The sequence below is a fragment of the Clytia hemisphaerica genome, unplaced genomic scaffold (assembly GCF_902728285.1).
Source record: "Clytia hemisphaerica strain Z4C2 unplaced genomic scaffold, Clytia hemisphaerica genome assembly, whole genome shotgun sequence".
Taxonomy (NCBI): Eukaryota; Metazoa; Cnidaria; class Hydrozoa; order Leptothecata; family Clytiidae; genus Clytia; species Clytia hemisphaerica.
Genome location: NW_027103834.1, coordinates 852,898 through 875,099, shown reverse-complemented (window position 1 = coordinate 875,099; position 22,202 = coordinate 852,898). Strand labels below are relative to the sequence as shown.

At 35.5% G+C, this 22,202-nt stretch overlaps 3 protein-coding genes across 3 annotated transcripts; 1 reads left to right on the top strand and 2 right to left on the bottom strand.

The window, feature by feature from the left end:
* Nucleotides 1-1,566: 1,566 nt before the first annotated feature.
* LOC136806983 (probable serine--tRNA ligase, cytoplasmic) lies at nt 1,567-20,762 on the top strand. The gene is made up of 10 exons (XM_067063558.1): nt 1,567-1,845; nt 6,759-6,829; nt 8,503-8,592; nt 9,638-9,796; nt 9,988-10,128; nt 10,414-10,569; nt 10,799-11,020; nt 15,591-15,720; nt 19,890-20,047; nt 20,398-20,762. The coding sequence occupies exons 1-10, from the start codon at nt 1,599-1,601 to the stop codon at nt 20,656-20,658; spliced, it is 1,635 nt and encodes a 544-aa protein (XP_066919659.1). The 5' UTR covers nt 1,567-1,598; the 3' UTR covers nt 20,659-20,762.
* LOC136806997 (uncharacterized) lies at nt 16,412-19,767 on the bottom strand. Its single transcript, XM_067063574.1, has 4 exons — nt 19,110-19,767; nt 18,199-18,899; nt 18,009-18,068; nt 16,412-17,636 (listed from the first exon to the last, which is right to left on the bottom strand). Exons 1-4 carry the CDS (start codon nt 19,563-19,565, stop codon nt 16,490-16,492), a joined length of 2,364 nt encoding a protein of 787 aa, XP_066919675.1. The 5' UTR covers nt 19,566-19,767; the 3' UTR covers nt 16,412-16,489.
* A 333-nt stretch (nt 20,763-21,095) lies between the features above and the next one.
* LOC136807010 (uncharacterized) lies at nt 21,096-21,491 on the bottom strand. The gene has a single exon (XM_067063587.1). It carries the CDS (start codon nt 21,489-21,491, stop codon nt 21,096-21,098), a length of 396 nt encoding a protein of 131 aa, XP_066919688.1.
* Between the last annotated feature and the right edge of the window lie 711 nt (nt 21,492-22,202).

The window sequence follows — 22,202 nt, the reverse complement described above, 5'->3', positions numbered from 1 at the left end:
CTCGAAGGACGGCGGACCAACGACGACTCTCGAAGGACGGCGGACCAACGATGACTCTCGAAGAACGGCGGACCAGCGACACCTCTCGAAGGACGGTGGACCAACGACGACTCTCGAAGGACGGTGGACCAACGACGGCTCTCGAAGGACGGTGGACCGACGACGACTCTCGAGGGACGGTGGACCGACGACGACTCTCGAGGGACGGCGGACCAACAACGACTCTCGAAGGACGGCGAACCAACGACGACTCTCGAAGGACGGTGGACCCATATTTTAAAGACCAGATTAATTAATTAGATTAAATTGAGGACGAATAAAATGAAAGAGAGGTTCCCACAATGTCCCTCCCAACGACTTCCTGGTCGGACGCATTGAGTTTCAAGCCCGAAAGGCTAGAGGTCAATCTCTAACCTTTCTCAGGCAAGAAAAATTGAAGCCTTAAAATATGCGCCGTATTTTTGATGACGGATTGAATCTAGCAATTCCTTTCAAAGTCAATATAGAAAACTTTTCTCTCTTGGGAAAGAATTTCAAAACTGAAGGACAAAGAAAAACTAGCGAGGCATTTTATATCAAAAGACAAAAGCCAACAATTAATGTGCAAAGACTTTCTAGACCTATTCTATTGTTTAAGTAATGAGATCCTTTTCCTAATCTGACGATCTGAAGAGGATCTCATTTACTTGAACGGTGGAGTGGGTCTGGAGAGTCTTTGTATATTAATTGTTATAATTAATTATTCTCTCCTTTGAGATTTTAGCGTCAATACTTTTTGTTTAGAAATTTGATAATGTTTTATTGTTTTAACGACATTTTATTAATGCATTTTATGAAGGTAATTACCTCTCTTTTTCAAACTGTTTTTAGAATTTGTAACTAGAATGCATTTCATTCATTTTAATTTTACTGTACTGTACTGAGGATGGTTCTCTGTTGAGAAGCCGAAACGTCTACTTGAAATAAATTTTACCAAAAATAAACATGAAGCTTCTGTCAACTATAAACTTTACACTTAAGTTGTATGAAAGGATTGATTTGTTTAAGCAATTCCTTTGTTTTCGAGTGATATATTTTTCGAAATTAAGCGGTAAATTTTAGTTTCAATCTGTCATTTGTGTAAAAACCAGGCGGGTCGCTCAAGGCCGCGCAACTTTGGTAGGATTTGTTGGCTTCAAATCCTACCAAAGAGATTGACCTCTAGCCCTTCGGGCTTGAAACTCAATGGTCGGACGACGACTCTCGAAGGGCGCCGCCCCGACCCACGACAACCCTCGAGAGTCGGTGACCCGACCCACGACAACCTTCGAAAGTCGGCGGCCCGACCCACGACGGCTAGTCCGGACCGGCATTATGAGCCTCATAACTTCTAGCCCATTGGCACAAACCCATGATGGGCGGTAGAGGCTGTAGAGGCGGTTCTCACATAAGGAGGGTAGATTTGGGGGATAGCCTAAAGCTTCAATATTTACAATGTCTCGATTATTCATTCTCCGGGAGATCAATTTCCAACAGTTTAGTTGGGAAGTAGAGTCAAAAGAATAAAGTTAACACATGGTTTCCGAAAATGGCTGATAGTGCCAACTCTTCATCACCTCATGTTGACCAAGAACCTTGGTGTCTTACATCAGCTTCACCAAATAACTCAGCGTTCACTCAATTTTCTTAGATACAACCAAACAAGGAATTTACAAAGATCTACTATCAGTATGGTTCTTGATTTGGAATTATTTCGTGCAGATAAGGGAGGATGTCCTGACAAAATTAAGGAAAATCAAAGCAAAAGATTTAAAGATGTCAAACTAGTTGATACTGTGATTGAATGTGATGGAAAGTGGAGAAAGTGTGAGTACCATTTTAGAGCAATTTGAATTCATTAAAAACTTTCTGTATGTATGCTTTTGGTTTCTGATGCTTCCTTGAGGTTCTCTGGCAGGAGGTTTAAGTTGACCTGATCTGATATGATTGATGTGGGGTCTAGACAGGTAGAAGTAAGTCTTATAACCTGATTAAGGGGTATACTGATCTTGCCACAGCAAACCTCGTTATGATATTAAGGGTGTAGGGCTTTTTAACCTTAATGTTTGTTCTATCAGCTTTAGAAATATTTACCGTGTGTTTCCATGTCATCCATGACGCATCAAGAAATCAACTAGATCAAAGAGACAAGCTGCAAGTGGGAAAAAATGATTGTTCACCAATCTTGGGGATTTACCAAAACTAAAATTAAGTTGGCGGTTTCATGAATTTTCAGAAATTGGTCTGGTCTAATGTTGACATCCCTCATCTAAAATTCGACAACCTTTTCTAGAGCTAGCTAAAGATAATAGAATGGTTGAAACTATTTTTCTTTGCTTAGTGGTAAGAGAGGAAAAATTCCTTTTCAATCACCAATTCCAACTTTCATATTATTCCTATCTCTAAAGAAGGGTGTCGAAATCAGAAGACGGATGTCAAGATTAGACCAGCTTACGGTATATACCGTCAACTGCTCTAACTTGGGACTCTCTGGACAAAACATGGGACGGCGATTCGGCCACCATTTCACCAAACCTCCAAAGTCATTTGATTTGAGTTAATAATCTCTTTTGCATCAAGTAGGCTTTTAAATCGAAATATGAAAAAGATCCGTACACAACACACGAAGAAGACCAAATTAATGGCGCAAAACGATGGACAGTGAGGCTGGAACTACGATTTTTGAGGATTACGATTTTACCAGTTTTTTAGCGATTTTTGCCTCGCTAACCCAAATCTCGCAACCTCTTTACCTTAAGGAAGATCGAAATTAGAGTTTTTCAGCAGTCCGAAAAAAATGCATAGCAGAAATTTTTTCATCTTCACAGGATCGATTCTCAACAACAAAATACATCTTTTGGTCTTTGGGTTTGTTTCTGACGTTTTTCCTTCAGAGAATATCGATCACTTTCCTTTTCTGCTTGAGCGGGCGAGAAAGAAATGATTAGCTCGCGTTTCGCGCGGGCGAATAAAGATGTGGCAGCAATCTTACACTGAGGGTGTTACTTAGTTTCCGCCCTATTTTGCGCCCACGATAGAATGGTCTAAACACGGGGGTATTCCAAATGATAAACTATGTCGTTCTGTAGGTGTTTTTTTTCTGAGAGATACAAATAGTATATTGAATATTATTAACTTATTTATTTAAGTATTTTTGAGCGCGAATTTAAGTATATGGTTAAATAAAAAACTAATGATAACAGTTCTGTTTATTCCTTAAACCCCTGGGAAAAGTTTTTTTGCTGACTTAGCTATTTTACAAATCTCGGAAAAGAACTCCCATAGGAATTCCGATACCTAATCCGATTGGTTGATTTCGGAATGGCTTTAAGAAAGTCATAAAATGACAGATAATTTTAAAAGTTTCTGAGGAAATGTTTGTAATTTATCGATGTTGTTGGCTTGTTGATTCTTTAAAGAAAAAATTCTAATCCTGGAATATCGATGTTCCAGCTACACTGATGGAGCAAGTTACACACTTGTTATTTGTTAATCCCGCCCATCGGGCAATAGGCGGCCGGCATCCTCTAATTCTCCAATCGGCGTCCTATCATTTTGAATGAAAACAAAAAAGTTAAAAAGGGCGCGCTATTAGTAAAAGTTATCGTGACATGTTATGACAGAAAGTATGATTGATAAACTTGGTGGAGTTATCAAGACAAATTTGTTGTCAAAGAGATTTAACAGTAAGTGAAAATACAGGCCAGATATCAACAGTCCCATGTTTTGACCAATTGTCCCAAGTTGCAGCAGTTGACGATATATGAAGACTCCCTGGACAGTCAAGGATTATTGCGAATTAGGATAACTCTTCTCCTAATTAGGATACTTTGCCTCTAATTAGGAGAGTAGTATCCAAATTAAAAAATTCAGGTATGCTTAATAGCAGAGCAGATACTTTGACCTAAATTTTTTCAGTTATTGTTTCAATCCGCGTTCGAAAATTTAAAATAACTTTTTATTCTCGGGTAAATTAATGCGTGTCCAAATTTTCGTCAATTTCTCGGAGGCAGTTCCACCCCTCCTAGCATAATTAATTATACCTTTTAAGAAGCGCATTACGGTGTAGAACATGAAAATCGGTGTTACTTAAATTTAGGTCTTGCCAATTTGGCGAAAAACCGCAAAAACCAAAAAATGCTGACGTCAGCAAAATTTGTTGTTTAAATAACTCCAGTTTGGCTAATGGTATAAACATGAAATTTGGACCAAAGTTGCATATCATTAATAAAAACACTTTTGCATAATCCTTTTCTTCAAATTTTGCTGACATCAGCAGAAATCAGCAAAATACGAAAATTTGCAATAAAGTGCTGACATCAGCAAAATTTCAAAAAATTTTTTTTTCAAAATGATCTTTTTAATGATGTGCAACTTTGGTCCAAATTTCATGTTCATACCATTAGCCAAACTGGAGTTATTTAAAAAATAAGTTTTACTGACGTCAGCATTTTTTGGTTTTTGTGATTTTTCACAAAATTGGCAAAACCTAAATTTATGTAACACCGATTTTCATGTTCTACATCGTAATGCGCTTCTTTAAAGGTATAATTTATTATGCTACGAGGGGTGGAATTGCCTCCGAAAAATTTACCCGAGTTCATCAAGATTAGCACCATTGACCAAAATTTCAAGTAATTTCTCTGGCGAGTTCCTTGAAAATTAACATCCTTAATAGAGACTAAAATTTTGTGAACACAAGCTAAAATTTTATTATTTCTTTCAAGGAACGGCCCACTATCAGACTATGGCCCAAATTTCAATGTGGGTCTGGGTATTTTTTTGGGGTGGGAAAAAGCGTTTTATATGGTGTGGTATGCTATTTAGCACATCTTGAGTGGTTATGGGCTATAGTTTTCTATTCTGCCAGCCAAACTCGATGAAATTCAGCACAGAATCTCACTTGCTTATTATTTACATGTTGGAAGTGATAAGATGTCTCTGGTAGTTGAAGAATACAGTTTTTTGGTTTTTAGTATCCTTGTTATTATTAGGATGTTATTGCTATTTTGGATACTTTTTTGTGTATCCAATTAAAGATACTCTCCTAAGTAGGAGAGACTGTTGCAGGTATCCTAATTTGCAATAATCCTTGACTGCTGGATTGGCAAAAATGAAGAAATAAAAGGAAAACTAAAAATTCACCCCCTGAAAAATATTAAGATTGTTTTATTTTGTTCAATAATTGCAAACGCTTGTGAAAGCGATTGTTATCCAATAATGAATGGCTATATCAAATTTCATTTGAGAACTAAAGTTAAGAAAAAATTTAAGCCTTAGAATAGTTGTTTCGGAGAATGCGACAGCCTATTGAATAACAAGTTACTCCACATACATTATTACTTTCCCTTAGCACAAAAAAAACCTTGATAAACTATCTTGTCTCTAGATAACTGTTGTGGAGTAATTAGTTATTCAATACAATAGACTGTCGCGTTCTCCAAAACAATTATCATCGATTGAAGCAAATAAAAATTGCATTGATAGGGTGACAGTTCTGACACAGCCCATCATCCAAGGCAATCAAATGCCAAAGGTTAGGACCAGTTGTTAACCTTAATTATGCGGCAATCTCATTGGTTGAATTTAAAAAAGACTTTCTGATGAAGCAACTTACAAAAACACTGAATTGCAGAGACATTGCAGATTTGAATATAAAAATTGTTGAGGAATATTCTTGTCATAATGTGTTGTATGATGTGCCATTTGAGAATGAATTCAAATTGATCAGCTTGATAATCCAATTTTGTTTGATAAATCTGTGCCTCTCAATGGAAATCAGCTTCTGTTTTTAAAGTCAAATTTGGTAATTTCAGTAATTGTAAATTCAGATTAATACTTTCCCTGAATCCTTCAAACGCCATCATAAGGGTAATACTTTATTTGTGCCACTGGATGATTTTGTACTTGAAAAAGTCTGCCTATGTTTGGGGCATGCTCAGGCCATGTTTTCTACGGTGAAAATCCAAAATTTTATGGCCCAAACTTTGCCGAAATATCAATGTGCAGTCCAAATGAATATTATGCAAGAAATATTCTAAGAACGCTAGAGAATAGTCTTGAACATTTCGGAACAATGTTTAAGAATGTCTGTCTTGGACGTTTTGTAAAATGTTTCAGAATGTTCTTATTGAATCAAATGTTAACCTTTCGGTGCAAAGGGTCGTTTGTGAGCATTCAGGGACAATCCCAAGGGTTCTGGAAAGTTCTGAAACTTTCCTGAATGCTTACACTTTTCCTAATTATATAGTTTTAATATTGTTTGAGTTTTTATTCAACATGACATTATGATTAAAAAAGGTGTATTAGATCAAATTGCTCTTGCATTGCTTCAGCATTAACTTGTTTATTCGCATTTACATTGTAAGTAAGGGGTGACCTGAAGGGGTGACCTCCTTTTTCGAAAGGTAATGTACCCAAAGGTAGATAGAGAACCACTCTTTCTCCCTGGAATGCTCCACTTACCCTTGCACATTAAGCAAAGAGGTATGCCCCAGTCAGGAATTTAACAAGTTATCTTGCACACTGTAACTGAATGTTCTGCCTTCGGATCACATTCCCTGAAATTTACTTTTATCAACTGGATTTTTTCATGACTCAAACAATTACTTCTGACAGCTTCTGAAGCTCTTTTTATAGCTTTCAACCTTCTTTTTTTCGAAAGCCCATTTTCATTGACTCTTAATTGCTTTATTCAAAGCTTTAAATAAATAATTATTTATTCATTCTTTAAATTTCAGTACGCTTCCAAGCAGACAACTGGAACAAACTGATCAATCTCTGCAGTAAAACTATTGGCAAGAAGATGAAGGTAAGAAGTGGTCAAATCTTTTGGATTGCAATGTTTTCCCTTTTGACTATAGCTGGACAATTTAAAGGTGTTATTTTCATTTCATTTCATTTCTCAGAATTCATCATTACTTGTAAAACAGCCAATAAACATTTCCCTCATTGTATATGAAGAGTGTGATTTTTTTCGTGCCTTGCGTGCCTTCGTGCCTTTGAAAAAACGTTCGTGCCTTTGAAAAAAAGTTCGTGCCTTTGAAAAAAAAGTTCGTCACTTTTGCACACAGACTCAACATATTACGTTTTATAATATACAAACTATGTTATATCATTGTATCAAAATAGTATATTATACAGACGATAGCATCGTCTACTAGTTCTTTCACGTCTTCTTTGCATCCGCGCTAATTTGCACGCGTTTGTTGACTTCTCAACAATTCTCTCAAAACCCGACAATTCATGTATATCCTTTTTTGTCTTTCCTGTCTTTTCAAAACAATACATTTGAATCTTGAAATAAACATTCAAAAGCGCATTCGTTAATATGCAATGTCTTCTTTTTTTTCTCATTTGTGTAATTCATGTAATTATTTTTCTAATAATCAAAGCGCAGTTGGGAGAGCAATCGCCCGGCAAGCGAGAGGTCGTGGGTTCAATCCCCACTCGATTCGTTACCTTTGAGAAAACTGGGAAGTACATTAGTGCAGGATCCGTTGATTCATTAATAATCAAAAGTTAGTTATGAATTTTTATCCGGGGAGAGAGAGGGCTGAGAAATATAGTGCACTATAAAAGAGCTGAGTAAATCAAGAGAAAATGCACTGAAAGTGAACCTTTTCAACCATATTGAACTGCACTGAGTAAGGGTACGATTTTGAAAAGCAGATTTTGCGCGGCACATACCGTCGTTTCGAAATCGAGTGCCCCCCCCCCGGGGTTTTTATGAATTATGAATTTCAAAGACAAAAGGCAGCTAAAATTTGTTTAAAAAAATAAGTATACCCTGCTCGCCAAAACTACTTATATGATTTAAAGTTCTAATAAAAAAGTGTATGTAGTTTAAATCACCACCCTTCTAAGTTTTTTTTTTTAACCTCATGAAGCTTCTGGTTATTTTTTTTGTCATTAACTATTTTCAAAAGGCACGAACTTTTTTTCGAAAGGCACGAACTTTTTTCGAAAGGCACGAACTTTTTTCAAAAGGCACGAACTTTTTTCGAAAGGCACGAACTTTTTTCAAAAGGCACGAACTTTTTTCAAAAGGCACGAACTTTTTTCAAAAGGCACAAACTTTTTTCAAAAGGCACGAACTTTTTTCAAAGGGCACAAACTTTTTTTCGAAAGGCACGAACTTTTTTTCAAAAGGCACGAACTTTTTTTCAAAAGGCACGAACTTTTTTTCAAAAGGCACGAACTTTTTTTCGAAAGGCATGAACTTTTTTTCAAAAGGCACGAACTTTTTTTCAAAAGGCACGAACTTTTTTTCGAAAGGCACGAACTTTTTTTCGAAAGGCACAAACTTTTTTTCTAAAGGCACAAACTTTTTTTTCAAAGGCACGAACTTTTTTTCAAAAGGCACGAAGGGCACGAAGGCACGCAAGGCACGAAAAAAATCACACTTGTATATGAATAGTCGAGAATTGTGACAATGAATTATATTTTAGAGAATTCTTAGTCATTGAAAAATTATTCCTTTAGAATAAAGAACCTGTTGGTGACAGTGATGCTATTCCAGATACACTTACAACTGCTGAACAGCTTCAAGAAATCAAACCTGAAACTTTGGAGGTCAGTATAACTTTTGATCCGGGCTTTAGACCTGGAGCTGCCTGGAGATCCTATAAATTAACTTGTGCTTGTCTGTTCGTTCTTTTTTTTAACAAACTCTTCTCGGGATTGGCCCATAGGAATTCTTTGAATTTTTGCACAACAATACAAAATGGTGGTGCCCAAAATTTGAGGGAGCTTGATTTTCGCAAAAAAAAATTTGTGCCATGTTTTGGCAAAAACAGGTAAAATTGAGGTTTGTTTCAACTTACTGGAAATTGGTTCAATAAATTCTCTGATGTGAATTTTTTCATAAATTTTGAGGGTAAGGTCCTTTTAAAAAGTAACAGAAACAGCTTTTTACAAAGAAACTTTTCCGGCTCCGAAAATTGATTTTTAGCTATAAGAATTGCTTATTATAAGCATAGATAATTGTTCTTAACTTGATTGCTCTTCTGTGTATAAGATGATGGTTTTTACCAATGAAGTTGTATTTTTACCAAGGATTTATGGTGTTTTACTTGAAACTTTGGAGTTTTTACAAAGTTATCTTTAAGAAATTGGGCCAAACCATTCATTTTACTATAAGTACAAGCTGGAAAACATTTTTGAATTCAGATAGCATTCTGTACTACTCTTTTTTTCTTACATTTTCTTATAAGCACATATGTCAGTTTTAAGCTTTCTTTCTTTCATTTAGACAAATGAGGTTTAAAATGGTTTAGATTTTTGACTAATATGTCATTTTATTTTATTTGTTTCTGACGAATTTTCAATTATTCACTTTATAATCAGTTAGGTCCATAAAAATATCACTTGTCATGATCTATTTTTTTCAATTCAAATCTAATTTGTTGTCCTTTCAGTTAGCAAACTCTTACAAGCAGCTCTACACTACTCCAATTTTCTATTGATCAAACAAAATCGAGCGTTCAAGCTTTGACAAGCTGACTGAGCAGTATTTTTGGAATGCTTCATACTACTTTCTAGCACTTTTGTAGTCTGCTTTAAAATGTACCTCAATCTTTTTTACTCGTTATTTGTGATGTTTTTTTCGCTTTTATAGCAATTGACAGTAAGACAAATTAAGAAGTTGCGAACAATGATTGATGACAACATGAAGAAATGTGTAGCCGAAAGAGTTGAATGTGAAAAAGTGCGACATTCTAACTTATTTGAAGTCGGTAACTGGTTACACGAAAGTGTTGTTGTTAGCAAGGATGAGGTATAGTTTATCATTTCATAGTATCCACTAGTGGTACTTTCAACAGTAAATGGAAAATTACTGAACAATCAAGGTAATTCTGAAATATCCAATGGGGTAAGCATATCAAAGCAATAACAATTAGAGATTCATGTCTCAAATTTTATGAGGCTGCATGTCAATTACATTTTTGATTTCCTTTCTTTTCAAAGGCTGAGAATGAGATAGTTCGAACATGGGGTGATGTGTCTCAACGAAAGAAATATTCACATTTTGATCTACTGGTCATGATTGACGGTGTGGATTACGAACGAGGTGCATCAGTCTCTGGTAATCGTGGATACTTTCTAAAGGTAATAAATAGGTTGAAGTGATAGCTATTTTGATACTTTCCTCTTCTTGTTACAATATGTTACGTACTTAAGTCAGAAATTTTATAAAGCAACTGCTTTCTATCGAATTTTTGTCATTTTAGATGATTTTAGAAACTGGGTTTTTATATAATTCAGTTTATAAGTTATAGAAACAACAACATATAATTAATGAATGTTTATCAAAATTCAGGCAGCATTTTCAGGACCCAGAAATCCAATGGTTCACATGTTGAATAGTGCTACTTGCCTAAATTATTATTTCAGGGGGCTGGCGTTTTACTACAACAAGCACTGAAGAACTTGGCTGTACAAATCTTACTGAAGAAAGGCTTCACGCCTTTATATACGCCCTTCTTTATGAAGAAGGAGGTTATGCAAGAAGTTGCACAGCTCAGCCAATTCGATGATGAATTATATAAAGTATAAATTTATTGATTCAATTTCAGTATATTTGCAGTTAGAATTATTCTGAATCTATTTCAAACGAAGTTTATTCTATTTTTTTCATCTGGACAGGTCTACGTCTTTCAAATTAGTTAAATTATCAATAAAAACAATATGTTGATCAACTGATTTTGTTGAAGGAGTAAACTGATAGATACCATACGATATAATCAGGTTTAGTAACAGTAATTCTTGATATTTCCAGGTCATTGGTAAAGGCAGTGAAAAAGAAGACGACAAATCAGTATCGGAAAATTACTTGATCGCTACCAGTGAACAACCAATCGCTGCTTACCACCGTGGCGAATGGATGGACACAGCGGAATTGCCAAAGAAATATGCCGGTGTTTCCACCTGTTTCCGACAGGAGGTTGGATCTCATGGTCGGGACACCCGTGGTATCTTCAGAGTCCATCAATTCGAAAAGGTAAAAATTTAGTTTCACTTTTTTGATTTTCTTTGCATATGAATGATGTGAATTACAAGAAACATCTAAAAAACTGGCAAAATATTAAACACATTTCACAAATTTACATACCCAATTATTTGAAAAAAATTATATCTACAATATGGGTTCAGTTATTTTAGCGAGTATACCCTCGTGTTTTGGATTGCACACTAGCCTGCGTTCGCTCCCACATTTTGGATCTGATGTATTCTTTAGTGTTTTTATGTTGTTGACATGTCATCGTGTAAACCTTTGGCCCATAGAAAATGAAGAGAAATATTACCTCGGTGATTGATAATATTACCAGATGTACTCTTCTCCGAATAAATTGATCGCTTTGGAAATAGTATAAAGGAAATACAATAGCATACGCACATGTCACTGTTAGTGTTGAATACGCGATTGACATTGCTTCGTTGAAAGGTCCTGGTAAATTACGTCCTCTGTACGCTTGGATTGCCGAGAACAAGTTCTGAATAATCAGCAAGAATATTTGCGTGTTCACATGAAATCCAGTATTACAATCCATCGAGATGGTGTATTGATCATGGTCTATTTTGACCAACACCTTTGGAGACTTTACCAGAAATGTCCATAGAAGTATAACAGAGTTCATGAGGAGTATAACAGCAATAAAACACATTTGAAAGATGATAGATCTCTTCTTTTCTGCATCTGTAACACGAGTTTTCGATTTGAACGCCTTCAAAATATTTTGAGATTTGATCAGGAAAATCATAGCTGGACATGTGCAAAGAAGCAACACTGATGCCGGTCTACTGTAACATTTGTTTAGTGTTGGCTCACCAATAAATAATCTTGGTGCAGAAACGAAACGTAGAATGTTCAAGAATAAGTACACCAGAGTGTAATATAGATTGCTTGCTTTAGAAAACGGTGTATTTCTGAGCTTCACCAAAACTGAGACGATCAAAATTGTAAAAAATATGCCTATCCCTGAAACTGTCAAACAAATGATGGAAATACGGTCGTTTATTCTGATATAATCTTTTTGGTATGGATCAAAACAAAATGTTCGATCTTCCGAAGATAATGTCATCTTTGGACATGACTTACAACTGCTGTTGGAAAGCATTGTCACAGATCTGTAGTAGTTTGGTCTACATTTGCGACATCCGTACCCATATTGAGTACCCCGATTTGATTGTTTGGTTTTCCCAAAGTATATTTCTAATCCTGGCATACAAGATGTTTTTTTACACCTGGAATATTTCTCATGATACAGGCCAAGCCCATTCATATCATACCCCTCAATCGCAAACTTAACATAATCAGTATATACCCTTCCAAAATCTCTTTCTCCGTGCGGGAACGATTTGAAGCGATCGATGTTATATTTCTTAAATTTCTGCAATGAGACAAACTGGAAAATCTGTAGATCAACACGAAAAGACACGATAGAGAGAAGGCGTGACACTTCGCCTTGGTATGAATCGTAACAATATTTCGCCAGGAATGATTCTGTTAGAGATAATTTTGTGTCCGGCAGTGGGGAAGCCCATCCTGTATACATTGAAAGGAGCGTGTTGAACGAATACAGGTTGAAAAAGGGCCATAGACTGTACCACTCAGCGCTGATATCAAAATCATACGTAACCCACATGCGTTTTGTTTGCTGCTTATAGTAATTGTCTGAATATAATCTCAAGAATTTTGTTTGGCTACTAGGCTCGCCAATGAGTACTACAACAAAGATACCCTCCATTCGGTTGTTGATTGTATGAACCATCTTATGTAGAGTGGCATTATCAGAAGGATCGATTTCATAAAGAATATGACACATTCGGAACTCTTGGTATTTACTCATAAGTTGTTTGTAAAATGCACGGAACTCCACTGCATGGATAGGGGAAGCTCCTTTCAAGTGAATCAATGCGAATGATCGGACGTCGGACATCATCAATTTCTCCAGGAGAACATCTGCGTTCCTCTTCACTGTGTCTTTGTAAGCCACCAAGTTTTCACTCATCAAGGATGATTTTAGTTCAAAGTCCATATTGAGAAAGGATACAGCATAGTCCTCACCGTAGAAAAACTGTTGATAAAAGTTGGAAATGTCTTTGGATGCGTATATTAAGAGATGCAATAATGTGGAAGTTTGTTGCCAATTTTTGATGTATCTTTTATTCCACAGTGGTGGATTTTGTGTTTTGTTTGAAACAAAGAAAGATTGATTCAATTTCAATTCAGTGCCTATTGATATTGCATCATTGAAAGTACAAATATTGAAGCTTTGGAATTCCATATCACTCGGGTACATTGAGCCTTCTAGCTCAAACCCAGACTCTTTTAAGATATGTTCCCAGAATTGAGTTCTGTTTTGATACGCCACATCTATTGCAGTCTTGCAAATACTAACATTGGTTTTTAGTTGATCCTTTGGGCATTCTTGAAATAACCCAATAAATAACATTGGTTCTTTTCCTGGTTTCGATGAGAGTTCAGAAAGTGTTATCAAATGTGAAACCACTAAATATTTGAAAATTACCAAAGACATGTTGTTGAAGTGCTGAAACCATCTCAAAATTTTGTTTATTTATTTCCCAAAATCTAAACTACGATGGCTATGAGGGAGAATTTCCTCTCCATTCCAAATTCTCTTTTCCTTTCAAAACAAACAATAGGTTCTATTGTTTAACAAAAGGAGAAGTGAATTTTAAAAGGAGAATTATTTTCACCTTTTGTCAAAAGGAGAATTATTTTCACCTTTTATCAAAAGGAGAATTTTTTTCACCTTTTGTCAAAAGGAGAATTATTTTCACCTTTTGTCAAAAGGAGAATTATTTTCACCTTTTATCAAAAGGAGAATTTTTTTCACCTTTTGTCAAAAGGAGAATTTTTTTCTCGCCTAGATTTGGATTTTTAGACTAATCGTCATGCATTTTAACCTTGAATTTTAGCCTCAAGAAGAGAAGTAAAAATTTAAAGAAGGGAAGTAAATATTTCGAGAAGGGAAGTAAAAATTTTAAAAAGGGAAGTAAAATGTCTTTAATACGATGGCCCCGAGGTTTCTCCACTTCTAGAAAAAGACAATTCAAGAAGAGAAGTAAAAAATGAAGAAGGGAAGTAAAAATTTTAAGAAGAGAAGTAATTTTTTTGTATTACTTCACTGAAAATTTTACTTTTCTTCTTGATTTTTTTACTTCTCTTTCAAGCTTTGAAAAATGAAGAAGAGAAGTAAAAAATGACAAAAATACCACGTGGTTTTGATTACAACCCCTGACGTAGAAAGTTTATTGTTATTACAGAGAGACCCCTTACCAGACTCCAGAGGATGTTTGTAATGGCAATTATGTTGATTAGTGTGATTAAACGTTTAAAGCTATCCCTTAAGCAAAAGTTATAAAGCTTTTCATAAATTATAAAAACACTTTGGGAGAGTACCTATATTTATATAATCTTTGTTGTTGGATCACGTGTTTTAGACGTTGTCTTGTGCTTTAAACAATTTAAAAAGGGTTAAAACCATTTTGGCAGCTCGCCAATGTAGAAATTTAATCACAATTTCGATACTTAAAGACATTTTACTTCCCTTTTTAAAATTTTTACTTCCCTTCTCGAAATATTTACTTCCCTTCTTTAAATTTTTACTTCTCTTCTTGAAACTTTCAGAACTTTTTTTAGAAGTGGAGAAACCTCGGGGCCATCGTACTTTAAGTATCGAAATTGTGATTAAATTTCTACATTGGCGAGCTGCCAAGATGGTTTTAACCCTTTTTAAATTGTTTAAAGCACAAGACAACGTCTAAAACACGTGATCCTACAACAAAGATTATATAAATATAAGTACTCTCCCAAAGTGTTTTTATAATTTATGAAAAGCTTTATAACTTTGGCTTAAGGGATAGCTTTAAACGTTTAATCACACTAATCAACATAATTGCCATTACAAACATCCTCTGGAGTCTGGTAAGGGGTCTCTCTGTAATAACAATAAACTTTCTACGTCAGGGGTTGTAATCAAAACCACGTGGTATTTTTGTCATTTTTTACTTCTCTTCTTCATTTTTCAAAGCTTGAAAGAGAAGTAAAAAAATCAAGAAGAAAAGTAAAATTTTCAGTGAAGTAATACAAAAAAATTACTTCTCTTCTTAAAATTTTTACTTCTCTTCTTGAATTGTCTTTTTCTAGAAGTGGAGAAACCTCGGGGCCATCGTATTCACCTTTTATATTTCACTTCTCCTTTTCATTAAAAGGAACGGAGAAATTTTGAAAAAGAGAATAAAACCGCTTTCAGAGCCATCGTACTAAACCTCATCCATTTTTTTTTCGTTGTTTATTTCAACTCTTTGTTTGAATTTGAACCGATTTTTTAATTAAAAAAACTATAAAGAAGAACATCTTTTTTATATACACCTGTCGGGATATGGCCTACAACAATTTAGCCCCTGAAATTTAATTAATTATCTTTTAACCTTCAATTCAATCAACAATAAACCTTCTCAACAGAAATAATCTAATTGTAAAATGAAGGCTGAAGTATGAATAACTCCAAAATATTACAAATTCTCTCTTCTTTCTTCAACAGATCGAACAATTTGTGATCTGTTCACCTCACGACAATCAATCATGGGAACTTTTAGACGAAATGGTCAACAACGCTGAGGAGTTTTATCAAGCACTCAATATCCCTTACCAAATTGTCGGCATCGTCTCCGGTAAGAAATTTGCTTCTTTTTACATAAGTGTTCCCGTTTCATATCAGACACATATTCCATATCTGGATAGTGTCTGCCTATTTTTATATTGTGCTGATACAAAAAAAAATTCTTTTTTTTTCCTCTTTCTGACCAATCTTGTTCCACAGCCGTGTCAATTCAATGTGAAGAAGCTTCTAAATTAAAATTGATGAGTAAGCAAACGACATCACTCTTATTTAAAAACAATTAATCTTTAACCTTATTACTTGTAAATGTTTTGAATATTAAAATCCTACTTACTTTTATGCTGTGTATCAATAAGGTACAGTCGAAAGGTTGGATTCAAACCTCCTATGGAGGATTTGAAGCCACAGAAGCTATGTTTTCTACATAAGTTACGTGGTCTGCTTTTATTCAAACGCTGTATTGGAAATAACATTTACCGCCAGAATTAGAAAAATATAAAGAGCGAAAACAAAGAAAATGCTAGACTCAATCTCTGATCCGAAATGCGCTGCAAAGTTTTAAGGCTTGGAAAAGGTTGAAGATTCGCCACCAGCTTTGGCTTGAAATACAATGCTTTGTATTCCATGTTATCTAATTTCTAAAAATTACACCTTTTGTATTTGGTTGGTTCATCAGAAAGAATTCATGTGTTTCAATTAGTGAAAATTAAAAACACTACTGCCAGTTCTCAGAAAGAATTCGTCAAGTTTGCAAGGTTTTTGATGTTTTATTTTTGATGTTATATTTTTGATATTATGATGTTTTACAAGATGTTATTTATTTACATATTCAAGAGGAAATCCATAGCGTCGTCCAAGTTGTTGGAATCGAACAATGCATCATTCTCTTCATCTTGGATAGTTTTTGATGGAGAGGGGCCGAATATGTCGGCTGCTGTGATTTTTTCTTGTTTCGATTCGCAAGCAAATGTTTTAGTTGAAATTTTGTTCAATTTTGGCAAAGAGTTATTGCTTGATTTTGGCAATTGCTTTGGCGTTGTCTTGATTGGATGGTACTCGGGAATGTTTTTGTAAACTTTTCGAACTGGAGCTGGTCTTTGGGTGTTTTTTTCTGAACCAAGAGTTGCCGTGGTTTCGCTGTTTGGTGCCTTGAGAATGTCAACATACTCCTTGTTTTTGGTCATTGGAGTATTCTGTTCATCAAAGTATTGTAAATCGACTGCTTGATTGAAGGATACTGATTTCTTTGTTCCGTTCAATGGAGAAATTTTTCTCTTCAAGTTGGATGATTTCTTGGTTGCTAAGGTCTTCAAACTGTCAACAATTTTCACATTGGTATCCGATGGAATAATGATATTTGCTGAAATGTCATTGGTGGTGTTGACTGCAGCATGATTTTCTTGTTTTTGTGTGGTTACGTCATCGTGTTGGATGCGAAGCTCTGATTGGACGGAAACAGAAATCTTTTGTGATGGTTCGTCATCAATCTTTGTTTCGATATCAATTTTCTTTGGAATGTCACTTTCCAATGTAACAACTTGGGACATGGTCATTTTTTGGATCTCATTTGAAGCAGGTTTGGTATCTTTTGGTAACACACCATCGGCGCTCAACGAAATATCTTCGTTAGTTTCAGTGTCATCAGCGTGATCTGGTCGTGAAGATGTTTGACCGCTGGTAGCATCGTTGCTAGAATCATCATGGCTTGTTGAGCTGTTTTGTTGTTCAACAGATACTTCTTCCGAAACACTCGATGTTGTTGAAGAGCTTTCACTAAGACTACCTTCTTCGAAGTCATCCTCGTATCTATCTTCTTCGTTTTTCTCACACTGACCATCCTCTGCTTCCGATCCCTCATTTTTTCCAACATCTTCATTTGAGGTGTTTTCATTTGTTTTTTGTTTTTGTTGTATTGAACATTCGAAGATAAGCTCTTTGACTGCTTTGACGTACCAGTCAGGTCGTTTGCTGGAAAAAGAATAAGTAAAATACATTTTGCAGGGGCTTTACTCTTTGTTGGTAGTCTTGTGAATGGAAAATTAACTCTGGCGAATACTAGATTCTAGGTCGGCGAATTCTTGGCAAGCGCAGTGTATTTCTTAGCATAAATATGTACTTGAGGCGGCGAACCGAACTTTTCGAACGGCGAGTTGTAATTTTTTTCGTGCCATGAACTGGCAAATTTCGCCGTTCGTCGAGCCTTAATAAGACTCCTGTTTTTGTCTTCCGGAACCAAGTCATAACATTAGCAATGGTCTGATGCTGCTAGGTGGCCACACTTTTATTTTTAAGTTGGAACCTAGTTCTTAGTCCTGCACTTATTTTGACTGCAATGCTTACCTCATTTCGAATTTTCCTTGTAATTCCTTCATTGCTTGTAAGCAGAATACTCCTGAATCCCTATAAATGGAAAAAAAAAATTATAATTTTTTTCTTAATCGGGAGATCTTACAGCATGGTAGATGAACAATAACTTACAGATTGTTTTGAGTAAAAAATTAATTTGAAGCTGAATGAATGAAAGACTCACGTTTGACGGAACAGTGTTGATTTGTTTTCATCCTCTCTTTCACCTTTTAGCTGTCGAATGATATCATTCTTCTTTTCCAACTTCTGTTCGAAATTCAAAACTTCGAGACGAAAGCCAGCCCAAGCTTCATCGAACCATTCTTCGATGTTGTGGATTCTTGATGTTAATTTTTCATTTTCTTCGATGACTTCTTGATGGGTAGTATCGAGGAGAAGCAAGCTCTCGTATTTGTTGTTGCTTTGTGATAAAGAATTTCTCAATCTTTGGTTCTCCAGCTCAAGTGATTCCACTCGTCTGATCATTCCAACATATTCAGGTCTTTCTTTATTGAAAGTGTCTTTATACTTCTGCTCTAATGTTTCATACAGATCTTTCAATGCGTTGAAATTTTGATGGTGATCTCGTTCACTCTCCTTGTATTTCTCAACTTTTGCTTGGCAAGCAGTCAAGAGTTCTCCTTTCTGAGCGTAATCTTCCAAAAGGACTTTTAAATCTTCTTCGCATTTCTGTTTCTCACTTTCCCACTCAAATCGTTCACCGTTCATCTTTTTAACTCTGGCCTCGTAATCTTCGATCTTCTTTCTCATTAGCCTGACTTCCTCTTTATATTTCTTCTTGACTAGCTGGATTTCATCGCTCGCTGTAACAGGCTCTGTCCCGTTCTTCAAGGCTCTCAACTTTTTACGTAAAAGTAACTGCGCCTAAAAAATTATCAAAGAATTATTCTTATATTACTAAATTATTTTAGCTAATACAACCCAGAAACTTCAAACCTTTACCATCTCTGCGTATATTACTTAAACCGTTTCGTATTAGTTTATGTGTATTAAATATAACAACCTTTTACTTCAGTTTTCTATTGAGAAGGAAGAGGATTATGCGCACAAGAATCACTCATGATATTTTCTTACCTCCTTTTCTTTTTTGATAGAAGCTTCATGTTCTTGTTGTTTCTTGGTCAAAACTTCATCAAAGATTTTGACACGTTTCTTCAAACTTCGAATCATTTTATTCTTCTCATCTGCTTTCGCTTTCAAATCATCCAATTCCTTCGAATTGTTTTGATCTGACAGCTCCTCGATGATCGTTCGACGTTTGTCAAGTTCGTTCTTCAATATTTGAATTTTGTTTTTTTCACCGATTTTAATATCAGCGATTGTCTGTTGAAGCTTCTCTGCTTCATTCTCTTTTTCTTTCAATCTTAACTCACATGCATTCCGTTTGGTTGATTCTTGTCCAACTCTCTCCACTAAACTAGCAATCTTTTCTTTCGATTCTGCATCTTCTTTCTGTAGAAGATGAACAGCTTTCTCAAATCCTTTTTGGACTTCAACAAAAGCTGCAATTGATGGGACTTTATCCTCCATCGTCGTACTGTACTTCTATACACTTTATGAACAATTAACTCTCAATTTATCTCGAAAATTTCTCGTTAACTGTCGCAAAACGCCAGAGTAAAACTTATCCACTCAAAGTTTTGCGTTTCAATAAACTTTTTTCTTTTGACCGCAAAATGATATGTGAAAATATTTGACGTCAAAACGATTGCAATTTGACGTCGCCAATAATTTTAGCGCAAGTGACGTAAATATTTTAATTCAGGTTTTGACCAAGCTCGGTTTTATTAATTGACATCTTTTCTAATTGGATTTAAAATATTACAATAATATTTGTCGCTTTTTTTCTTTCAGGCGCACTGAATAATGCGGCAGCCAAGAAACTAGATTTGGAGGCTTGGTTCCCAGGGAGTGGAGCGTTCCGAGAATTGTGCTCGTGTTCCAACTGCACGGATTATCAATCGAGACGACTTCTAGTGAGATATGGTCAAACTAAGAAAATGAATGATAAGGTCAATGAAGCTTTTCTTTTATCAATATATCATCGTTTGAAATGAGAAAAACTTTTAATTTGCACGTAAATTCATAAGAATGGTTGAGATTAATACAGCATTAAACTAGGGAGATACTTTATCGGGGAAAAAAATGTCGGGGAAAAATGACGAAAATTTTGAGGGGGTGACGAAATTTTCCCCCGACGAAAAAAAAACCCCGACTAAATAAAACATTTTTTTCCCCGATAAGGTATTCGAGCTTAGCCGAAATATCAGAATCCACTACGCTTGGCAATTAGGAAATTGGAAAACTAACAAGATTATGATTGCTTGATTCCTATACCAACTTTTCATTTTAACATTTTTAGGCTGAATTCTGTCACATGTTAAACGCAACTATGTGTGCGACCACTCGAGTTATATGTTGTATTTTGGAGAACAACCAAACGGAAGATGGGATTGTCGTCCCCGCTCTCCTCAGACCTTTCATGGGAAACATGGATTTTATCAAGTTCGTTAAACCGGCACCGATTGATGAGCAAGCCAAACCGTCCAATAAGAAGAAGGGAAATAAGAATAAAGACAAAGAAACCGTGACCGATAAAATGCAAAAGATGGACGTCAAATAAAGTTTGCTTTTTGCGTAGGTTCTGTTTTTTTGTAAGGAGATGGAGGTGTAGGACAAATTTAGAGAATTTTAAAATAATTTTAATTTATATTTACAAAAAATGAACCCACGTCTAATTTTCTTCTTCTCCCATAGAATTCCATAAAAAATAAGATCGAAACAGTTTTCCAAAATTTTCGACTCAAAGTACAATTTTGAACGCACAACATATGATAAATCATGAACGAATGTTCCAACAAATCAACAAATAAAAACAAGAATATCTTCAAATCTTTTCCTTTTTCACGCTCGTTCTGAGAACAAATTCGTTGAAGTGACAAGCGTCTTATTTAATGCTTCCATTCTTGTATCTTCACGTTTTTCTCTGCACTGTAACTTTCGGAAGTCTCATCAAAGTTCAATTTAAATGATTTCTTATCATCTTTTAAGTACAGGTGTTTACATGTCGATATCCATGTCCATGTCAGAGCAAGCATCTAACAAACAACAACATGCCATACCAGCACAACATCCTGCAGCTAGTCCACCTCCACCTATAGAGTCTTTACTCTTTCGTCTTTTCTGGTGATGACCGTTCACGTAAACAGGTTGTGGTGCAGGCTGGGTGATGACGACTGTTTGTGGTTGCCCTTGTCCTTGAGGTGGAGGGTAGTGACCATGGTGTGAAGGGTATGCCCCTGGTTGATGGTAGGTAACAGGGTATCCCCCTGGCTGTTGTGGTGGGTAACCTCCTGGATGTGGTTGATGTCCGTAAGGTGGTGGTTGTTGATATGGTTGTGACTGTGGATAAGCGGGAGGTGGATAGCCTCCTCCTCCACCTGCCACAGGAGGCATCTGGTTATTGTTGTAATATGCACCCCCGTCCATTCAAGCAACTGAAAAAATTAACAAGTAAAATAGCTAAAAAAATTTCTGTCAAGTCAATTAAACTTCTGTGTTAATCTTCTTTTTCATTTTCTGATTTTTTTCATCTCATTTTTCTATAGAACTAAGAAGTTGAATTGAGAAAAAAGAACATAAATATTTCATGAATTTTTCCCATCTTAATAAACTTATTGATATGCGTCAGATAATCCTTCTGCGTTGCCATGGTTATTTTACGGTATGATACGACTTGATTATTGTTACTTCGTTTCAAATGAATGACGTCATTCTCATGAAAACGAGGCTGCTTATTTTGGTTACAAGTTCAGTTGTTGTTGAATGTTGAATCAAATGAAATATAATGTTTTCTTTCACAAGGAAATATCTTTTCATTCATGATGACAAAAATTGTAGATGAGCATAGTTTGAGAAATTCCAATTGCGTTTTTCGGTCAAAAATATATCAAAATATTCCTGAATAGATTTATTTTCTGCATGAGTAACTGTTTAATTTTCCCATGAACACATTCCACTGTACTGTGTAAACTTATGTCTGTCTGTATGTTAGTCTGTCAGCTTCAATATTTCATGACCTTATTCATATGTCGGCTATCGACTTACATATGTTTATCGTTGACATTTGTTTCGACAGTTCAATCAAAACACCAAGGTCCATGAAAA

Excerpts from the sequence above, each read along its gene's own strand:
- LOC136806983 (XM_067063558.1), top strand. The coding sequence starts at position 1,599 with ATGTTGACCAAGAACCTTGGTGTCTTACATCAGCTTCACCAAATAACT. Across the intron at positions 6,830-8,502 it reads CTATTGGCAAGAAGATGAAG|AATAAAGAACCTGTTGGTGA; the intron begins GTAAGAAGTGGT and ends TTATTCCTTTAG. Across the intron at positions 11,021-15,590 it reads GAGTCCATCAATTCGAAAAG|ATCGAACAATTTGTGATCTG; the intron begins GTAAAAATTTAG and ends TTTCTTCAACAG.
- LOC136807010 (XM_067063587.1), bottom strand. The coding sequence starts at position 21,491 with ATGCCTCCTGTGGCAGGTGGAGGAGGAGGCTATCCACCTCCCGCTTAT.
- LOC136806997 (XM_067063574.1), bottom strand. The coding sequence starts at position 19,565 with ATGGAGGATAAAGTCCCATCAATTGCAGCTTTTGTTGAAGTCCAAAAA. Across the intron at positions 18,900-19,109 it reads CTATCAAAAAAGAAAAGGAG|GCGCAGTTACTTTTACGTAA; the intron begins GTAAGAAAATAT and ends ATAATTTTTTAG. Across the intron at positions 17,637-18,008 it reads CAAGGAAAATTCGAAATGAG|CAAACGACCTGACTGGTACG; the intron begins GTAAGCATTGCA and ends TTCTTTTTCCAG.